Consider the following 9909-nt stretch of genomic DNA (forward strand, 5'->3'; position numbering starts at 1 on the left):
TAACTTACTGCACACACACACACACACACACACACACACACCATCTTTAATTCTGCAGTTATACATTGTGTGTGTGTGTATGTGGGCACAACAGCTGTATAAGCACTTTAACACTCAGTGGGTCTGACATTCCCAGCATTACACACACACACACACTCCGTGTTTTACAGTGCGGTGGCTGCTTGAGTTCTGCTTCATCAGCAAAAACTTTCCTCGCTCTCTCTCTCACGCGTGTGTGTGTATAAAACACTCTCATTTATTTGAATGAAAAATAAGAGAACAAGTTGAACATACAAACCAAACACAGTGGAAATAAATCTTACTGTGTGTGTGAGTGTGTGTGTGTGTGTGTGAGTGTGTGCGTGTGAGAGTGTGTGAGTGTGTGAGTGTGAGTGTGTGAGTGTGTGAGTGTGAGTGTGAGTGTGAGTGTGGGGGGGCTGGAAGTCCACATCTGGAAGTCTTCAAGTAGGTAAAAGAAGTTGGGTATTACTCAGAAACGTCTGGTGGGTGGGTCTTCCAGCTCAAGACACACCCACCAGCCTCCCGGGGACACGCCCCACATTGGAAGACCTGGGAATTAAAAGTGAGATATTTTGTTTGTTTGTTTGTGATAGTGTGTGTTGTGTTGCTTGGAGGAACACAGTGATGAAATTTCAGAGGAACACGGTGATGAAGGAGGTTCCCTGGCTGTGTTTCTGAGTTCCACCTCACTGACCACCAGCTGACCGGATGGAGGAGAGAGTTATTTGGGAAGCTCTTCGATGATCATCCTGGATACGGAGTTCCAGCCTGTGGAGGCGTCTCCGCGCGGATAATCAGCACACGTCCCCACCCAAATCCCCACGTCCACCAGACCAGCACTGACTCCCTCACACAGACCCTCCACTGTACAATACACACACACAGTGATCACAGTGACTCGTGTAATCAAGGACTTCAACAGAGATTACAAATATATTATTTGTGTGTGTGTGTGTGTTTAAATACAGTGTGTAGATAGTGCGTGTGTGTGTGACTGTATACACAATGTGTGTGTGTATACAGTGTGTGTATACAGTGTGTGTGTGTGTGTGTATACAGTGTGTATGTGTATACAGTGTGTGTGTATATACAGTGTGTGTGTGTGTGTGTGTGTGTGTATACAGTGTGTATGTGTATACAGTGTGTGTGTGTATATACAGTGTGTGTGTGTGTGTATACAGTGTGTGTGTGTGTGTGTGTGTATACAGTGTGTATGTGTATACAGTGTGTGTGTATATACAGTGTGTGTGTGTGTGTGTGTGTATACAGTGTGTATGTGTATACAGTGTGTGTGTGTATATACAGTGTGTGTGTGTGTGTGTGTATACAGTGTGTGTGTGTGTGTGTATACAGTGTGTATGTGTATACAGTGTGTGTGTGTGTATACAGTGTGTGTGTGTGTGTATACAGTGTGTGTGTGTGTGTGTGTATACAGTGTGTGTGTGTGTATACAGTGTGTATACAGTGTGTGTACATACAGTGTGTGTGTGTGTGTATACAGTGTGTATGTGTATACAGTGTGTGTATACAGTGTGTATATAGTGTGTGTGTATACAGTGTGTATACAGTGTGTGTGTGTGTATACAGTGTGTGTGTGTACAGTGTGTGTGTGTGTGTATACAGTATGTGTGTGTACAGTGTGTGTGTGTGTGTGTGTGTGTGTATACAGTGTGTGTGTGTACAGTGTGTGTGTGTGTGTATACAGTGAGTGTATGTGTGTATACAGTGTGTGTGTATAGTGTGTGTGTGTGTATACAGTGAGTGTATGTGTGTATACAGTGTGTGTGTATAGTGTGTGTGTGTGTATACAGTGAGTGTATGTGTGTATACAGTGTGTGTGTATAGTGTGTGTGTGTGTATACAGTGAGTGTATGTGTGTATACAGTGTGTGTGTATACAGTGTGTGTGTGTATACAGTGAGTGTGTGTGTGTGTATACACAGTGTGTGTATACAGTGTGTGTGTATACAGTGAGTGTATGTGTGTATACAGTGTGTGTGTATAGTGTGTGTGTGTGTATACAGTGAGTGTATGTGTGTATACAGTGTGTGTGTGTATACAGTGAGTGTATGTGTGTATACAGTGTGTGTGTATACAGTGTGTGTGTATACAGTGAGTGTATGTGTGTATACAGTGTGTGTATACAATGTGTGTGTATACAGAGTGTGTGTGTGTGTGTATACAGTGTGTGTGTGTGTGTATACAGTGTGTGTATGTGTGTATACAGTGAGTGTGTATACAGTGAGTGTACGTGTGTATACAGTGTGTGTGTATAGAGTGTGTGTGTGTGTATACAGTGTGTGTGTATACACAGTGTGTGTGTATACAGTGTGTGTGTGTGTGTGTGTGTGTATACACAGTGTGTGTGTATACAGTGTGTGTATACAGTGAGTGTATGTGTGTATACAGTGAGTGTATGTGTGTATACAGTGTGTGTATACAATGTGTGTGTATACAGAGTGTGTGTGTGTGTGTATACACAGTGTGTGTGTATACAGTGTGTGTACGTGTGTATACAGTGTGTGTGTATAGAGTGTGTGTGTGTGTATACAGTGTGTGTGTGTGTGTATACACAGTGTGTGTGTGTATACAGTGTGTGTATGTGTGTATACAGTGAGTGTATGTGTGTATACAGTGTGTGTATACAATGTGTGTGTATACAGAGTGTGTGTGTGTGTGTATACACAGTGTGTGTGTATACAGTGAGTGTATGTGTGTATACAGTGTGTGTGTGTGTATACAGTGAGTGTATGTGTGTATACAGTGTGTGTGTGTGTGTATACAGTGCATGTGTATACAGTGTGTATACAGTGTGTGTGTGTATACAGTGTGTGTGTATACAATGTGTGTGTGTGTGTGTGTATACAGTGCATGTGTATACAGTGTGTATACAGTGTGTGTGTGTGTATACAGTGTGTGTGTGTGTGTGTGTGTGTATACAGTGTGTGTGTATACAGTGTGTGTACCCGTGGAGGTGCGGTGCATGTTGATGGTGGAGTTGAGCTCAGGACTGCCCTGGTCCAGGTAGATGATGGACTCTATGGGTAAGGGTCCTGTACACTCGGCCCCGTTAAAGGTGAAGTACCAGCGTCCACAGCACGCGCTCTTACACTTCAGACGCAGAGAGCCACTGAACAACACACGCAGAGCACTGTCCGAGCGCAGCTTAGTGAACGTACAGTCCTGCAGAGACGGACAACACACACACACAACACAGTTACACAACACACACACTGAACAACACACGCAGAGCACTGTCCGAGCGCAGCTTAGTGAACGTACAGTCCTGCAGAGACGGACAACACACACACACACAACACAGTTACACAACACACACACAACACAGTTACACAACACACACACACACACAACACAGTTACACAACACACACACACACACACACACACACTGAACAACACACGCAGAGCACTGTCCGAGCGCAGCTTAGTGAACGTACAGTCCTGCAGAGACGGACAACACACACACACACACACACACACAACACAGTTACACAACACACACACAACCCACACACACACAATGAACAACACACGCAGAGCACTGTCCGAGCGCAGCTTAGTGAACGTACAGTCCTGCAGAGACGGACAACACACACACACACAACACAGTTACACAACACACACACACACACAACACAGCTACACAACACAGTTACACAATACACACACACACACACTGAACAACACACGCAGAGCACTGTCCGAGCGCAGCTTAGTGAACGTACAGTCCTGCAGAGACGGACAACACACACACACCACAGTTACACAACACAGTTACACAACACACCCACACACACACACACACCACAGTTACACAACACACACACACACAACACAGTTACACAACACACACAACACACACACACACACCACAGTTACACAACACACACACACACAACACAGTTACACAACACACACAACACACACAACACAGTTACACAACACACACACACACACAACACAGTTACACAACACACACACACACACACAACACAGTTACACAACACACACACACACACAACACACACACACAACACAGTTACACAACACACACACACAGTTACACAACACACACACACACACAACACACACACACACAACACAGTTACACAACACACACACACACACACACAACACAGTTACACAACACACACACACACACACACAACACAGTTACACAACACACACACACACACAACACAGTTACACAACACACACACACACACAACACAGTTACACAACACACACACACACACACACACACAACACAGTTACACAACACACACAACACAGTTACACAACACACACACACACAACACAGTTACACAACACACACACACACACAACACAGTTACACAACACACACACAACCCACACACACACAATGAACAACACGCAGAGCACTGTCCGAGCGCAGCTTAGTGAACGTACAGTCCTGCAGAGACGGACAACACACACACACAAACAACACAGTTACACAACACACACAACACAGTTACACAACACACACACACACACAACACAGTTACACAACACACAACACTTACACAACAACACACAACAGTTACACAACACACAACACTTACACAACAACACACAACGGTTACACAACACACAACACTAACACTACAACACACAACGGTTACACAACACACAACACTTACACAACAACACACAACGGTTACACAACACACAACACTTACACAACAACACACAACGGTTACACAACACACACAACACAGTTACACAACACACACACACACAACACAGTTACACAACACACACACAACCCACACACACACACTGAACAACACACGCAGAGCACTGTCCGAGCGCAGCTTAGTGAACGTACAGTCCTGCAGAGACGGACAACACACACACAACACAGTTACACAACACACACACACACAACACAGTTACACAACACACACACACACAACACAGTTACACAACACACACACACACACACACAACACAGTTACACAACACACACACACACAACACAGTTACACAACACACACACACACACACAACACAGTTACACAACACACACACACACACACACACAACACAGTTACACAACACACACACACAACACAGTTACACAACACACACACACACACAACACAGTTACACAACACACACACACACAACACAGCTACACAACACAGTTACACAACACACACACAACACAGTTACACAACACACACACAACACAGTTACACAACACACACACAACACAGTTACACAACACACACACACACACACAACACAGTTACACAACACACACACACAACACAGTTACACAACACAGTTACACAACACACACACACACAACACAGTTACACAACACACACACACCACAGTTACACAACACACACACACAACACAGTTACACAACACACACACAACCCACACACACACACTGAACAACACACGCAGAGCACTGTCCGAGCGCAGCTTAGTGAACGTACAGTCCTGCAGAGACGGACAACACACACACACACACAACACAGTTACACAACACACACACACACAACACAGTTACACAACACACACACACACAACACAGTTACACAACACACACACACACAACACAGTTACACAACACACACACACAACACAGTTACACAACACACACACACACACACAACACAGTTACACAACACACACACACACACACAACACAGTTACACAACACACACACACACACAACACAGTTACACAACACACACACAACACAGTTACACAACACACACACAACACAGTTACACAACACACACACAACCCACACACACACAATGAACAACACACGCAGAGCACTGTCCGAGCGCAGCTTAGTGAACGTACAGTCCTGCAGAGACGGACAACACACACACACACACAACACAGTTACACAACACACACAACACACACACACACACACAACACAGTTACACAACACACACACACACACACACAACACAGTTACACAACACACACACACACAACACAGTTACACAACACACACACACACACAACACAGTTACACAACACACACACAACACAGTTACACAACACACACACAACACAGTTACACAACACACACACAACCCACACACACACAATGAACAACACACGCAGAGCACTGTCCGAGCGCAGCTTAGTGAACGTACAGTCCTGCAGAGACGGACAACACACACACACACACAACACAGTTACACAACACACACAACACAGTTACACAACACACACACACAACACAGTTACACAACACACACACACACACACACAACACAGTTACACAACACACACACACACAACACAGTTACACAACACACACACAACCCACACACACACAATGAACAACACACGCAGAGCACTGTCCGAGCGCAGCTTAGTGAACGTACAGTCCTGCAGAGACGGACAACACACACACACAAACAACACAGTTACACAACACACACAACACAGTTACACAACACACACACAACACAGTTACACAACACACACACACACAACACAGTTACACAACACACTTAACAAAAAAATGTAAAGATTAGAAAAGATTTTTCTGTATAAACACGATGTTTTAAAGGAAAGGAAAGGTGGAGGAAAAGAAAGAAAAACAAGAGAAAAGAAACAATAAAAACGTGTTAAATCTAAACTAATAAAAATAACAAGGGGAAGGAAAAGTCTGGAAAACTGTTACAGGCTGGAATCATGGAATAACAGAATAATGGAGTACTTACAGCAATCTTGCCGAGGTCGATGCCGTAGTTCAGCGCGCTCCACGCACACTGCTTATAGTTCGGCTTCCACGGTTCCTCAAATCTCTCCATCACACACTCGCCCTTCTCCCCTTTCACCCCATCACGCCCCGGAATTCCCGGAGTACCCGGAATACCGTTCACACCCGGATTACCATCACGTCCCTGCACTCCAGGAGGACCCTGTGCACACACACTGTACTGCAGAGAGAGAGAGAGAGACCAATAAATGGTGTATTATATTGGATAGAAGTTTTCACACAGTTTAACATAAGAATGCTAAATAAGACAGGAAAAGAAAATTCTAAAATAATAATAATAATAATAATAATAATAATAATAATAATAATAGTAATAATAATAATAATAATAGTAATAAAAGACAGTGGGAAAGTGTTTAAGGCGTCGATCACTGACCAATAAAATAAATAACAAAAACAAAAGAAAAAACATGACTGAGTGAGGTACACAGGGTTAGAGGAACACAAAAAAAAAATGAAAAATAAAAATGACAATGACAAATAAATATTATTAATAAATATTAAAGTGCAGGGTTAAAGAAAAAAATAAAATTGATCGTCACATTTCACTGACTTTGCGGGAAAAAACTAAATAAATACACTGAATAATAAAAACATAAAAATAAAATTAAAATAAAGTGTAAATAAAAAAATAAAAAGGAAATAAAAAATGTGAATCATCATACACTAAAAGTGTAAATATGAAAAAAAAAATAATAATAATAAAAAAATGTGATCGAAAAGAAAAGAGATTTCCTGTAAGTTAAAAAATACAAAAAAAATAAAATTACTGCTCTGTAACGTATGATCTCGTTTCAGACATTCCTGTGGTCCACACACACTCACTCACACACACACTCACACACAGACTCACACACAGACACACTCACACACACCTAAAACACACTGGTCTAGAGCACACACCGATCTCCTGTGGGATCTCAGTTAATGGAAACCAAACACACAAACACAACAGCACATCAGCACGACACAAAAAACACATTATACACACACACACACACACTCCTAACCCCGCAGAGCCCAGGGTGTGTTTGTACGTCTCCCAGGAGCTGAAGAAGCAAATTCTTCAAAGCCCAAAAGGAAAAGTGGCAGCGGCGCTGAAGGGAAATGACCATCCACTGACCAGACAGAGAGAAGAAACGCAGCGGGCAGTTTGCTCACAGTGCATGCTGAAAATCCCCAGAGGTCAAAGGTCAGGTGCAAAACTTGTGTCTGTGACAGGAGACTCTGTCTTTACAGGGGAACATCGGGTTAAAGTTTGTTTTGTTCTTTTCTGTTCCTGATCAGTTTCCCTCGATTTAGAGAAAAGTTACACGCTAATAAGTATTGGTTTCCTATTCTGGGTTCTCTACAAATATCAAAGTGCATTATGGGTATTTTTTTAGGCTTTAGAGTCCATCATGATTACTTAACCCCGAGCAAAGTTAAAATTCCCCCCTAAATAGAGCAAACGCTGTACTTTCTTTCAGTTGTGTGTGTGTGTGTGTGTGTGTGTGAGAAAGAGAGACCTGTGGGGAGGGGGGGGGTGTAACGGGTTGGGGGGTTCAGAGGTTCAGGAAGCTGTAATGCAAATCTCTGGTTCTTCAGACGAGCCACAATAAAAGACCTTCTGTTCTCTCCACGGCAGAGGCGCCCGAAAGCGTGACTCAGCTCTGGATCTGTTTAAAGCAGCAGGAAAAGGTTTCATCACATCCTCACGAAGGTCTCACTGGAACTGTAGACTATTAGGCCACGCCCACTAGGACAATGATTCGTTGTTACATGCAGCTCACTCACTTTTGGTATCATATAAACTTTTTACAAGGGGAAAATCCGCACGATTCATGGTGCACATTACCCACGATGCCTGTGCTCCATTCGGAGAGTGATGCGGCGGCACTTTAGTCCTTTAATCCGTCCATCCCTCTCATCTGTACACATCTGTTCAAGCGCATCCACATAGAAAATAAATTTGTTTGTTTTTTAAAGAACTCACATTAAACCTTAAATGTCTGAAATGTTGAAGATATTTCTTTTCTCCTCTTTAACGTCATCATAACTGCTCCAGCAATGACGATGCCCCCCGTGACGTCACCAAGACGCACCACCGACACCGACTTCTCAAAGGAATAACGCAAGAACAACAATGTAGCACCAGACTCACTAAACACATCACACATCTTTCAACAGAAACATGTATAAAGGTGTTTTCTTGTTAAATGAAGTTCGCCTTTAATTCCTTCAAACAACGCTAAAGTGAGGAGGAAAAGTACTTAATGGAGTTGTGCATGAGAAAGAAGAGCACGTGAGAAAGGTTGGATTATGTACAGGACAATAAAAACAAACAACATTTTAAAGAGTAAACATTAAAAAAAATCAACACTTTGTTTGGGTTAGAGAGCACGTGCATGGACGGGAGTTGGATTTCCAGTGAATGATGAACCGGTTTTTCTCACCTTGTCCACGAACTCGGTGTCCCTCGCGCTCTCACTCTTCCTATCCTTGGCTTTCTGGGTCGTGCAGAGCGGAAAGATGAGCCAGAAGCAGAGGAGAAGCGGAGACAGAGACAGAGACACGGCTCCCATCTTCATTCAGAAACACACAGAGAGAGTGCTAATTCCCTGTGCGCGCTCCCGACTCTAGGGCGCGCGCGCGCGCGCGCTCCCGCGTGGCGTCTCAGGGGGAGGAGGGAAGGAGACGCGCGCGAGGACGATAAAAGATTTTTTACAGCTGACTAAAAAACGACATAAAATTTATTTTATTTTTGTAAAGTTTTAATTCAGTAACACAGAGATTTAATATAATTAGTTAAGTAGTCTTGATGATTTGAACCCATTCAGTCAGAAATGCTAATGTTGCTAAAGACGTCATTTTCCAGTCAGAAGAAACCATATATTAGCTTTAGCTTCAACCTCAGCAACCATGAATATATTTTTTCTTCCTTTCCTTAAAACTTCGCCAGCTTGTCATAAAGAGCGAAATTAAATGACTGCAATATTTCGTAATTAAGTGATATAAAGTTCATGAGGGAGAATAAAGTCTTAATGATTCTAACACTGCAGTCAGAAATGCTAATGTTGCTAAGTGAAAGATAATTAAG

The 9909-nt window shown here is 43.0% G+C and overlaps 1 protein-coding gene across 1 annotated transcript; it reads right to left on the reverse strand.

The window, feature by feature from the left end:
* Positions 1 to 225: 225 nt before the first annotated feature.
* On the reverse strand, positions 226 to 9452 carry cthrc1a (collagen triple helix repeat containing 1a). The gene is made up of 4 exons (XM_058377223.1): positions 9266 to 9452; positions 6772 to 6990; positions 2987 to 3203; positions 226 to 885 (listed from the first exon to the last, which is right to left on the reverse strand). Exons 1-4 carry the CDS (start codon positions 9398 to 9400, stop codon positions 743 to 745), a joined length of 714 nt encoding a protein of 237 aa, XP_058233206.1. The 5' UTR covers positions 9401 to 9452; the 3' UTR covers positions 226 to 742.
* Positions 9453 to 9909: the final 457 nt, after the last annotated feature.

The sequence above is a fragment of the Hemibagrus wyckioides genome, linkage group LG24 (genome assembly GCF_019097595.1).
Source record: "Hemibagrus wyckioides isolate EC202008001 linkage group LG24, SWU_Hwy_1.0, whole genome shotgun sequence".
Lineage (NCBI taxonomy): Eukaryota > Metazoa > Chordata > Actinopteri > Siluriformes > Bagridae > Hemibagrus > Hemibagrus wyckioides.

Excerpts from the sequence above, each read along its gene's own strand:
- cthrc1a (XM_058377223.1), bottom strand. The coding sequence starts at position 9,400 with ATGAAGATGGGAGCCGTGTCTCTGTCTCTGTCTCCGCTTCTCCTCTGC. Across the intron at positions 6,991-9,265 it reads ACACCGAGTTCGTGGACAAG|TACAGTGTGTGTGCACAGGG; the intron begins GTGAGAAAAACC and ends CTCTCTCTGCAG. Across the intron at positions 886-2,986 it reads CATGCACCGCACCTCCACGG|TGGAGGGTCTGTGTGAGGGA; the intron begins GTACACACACTG and ends TGTATTGTACAG.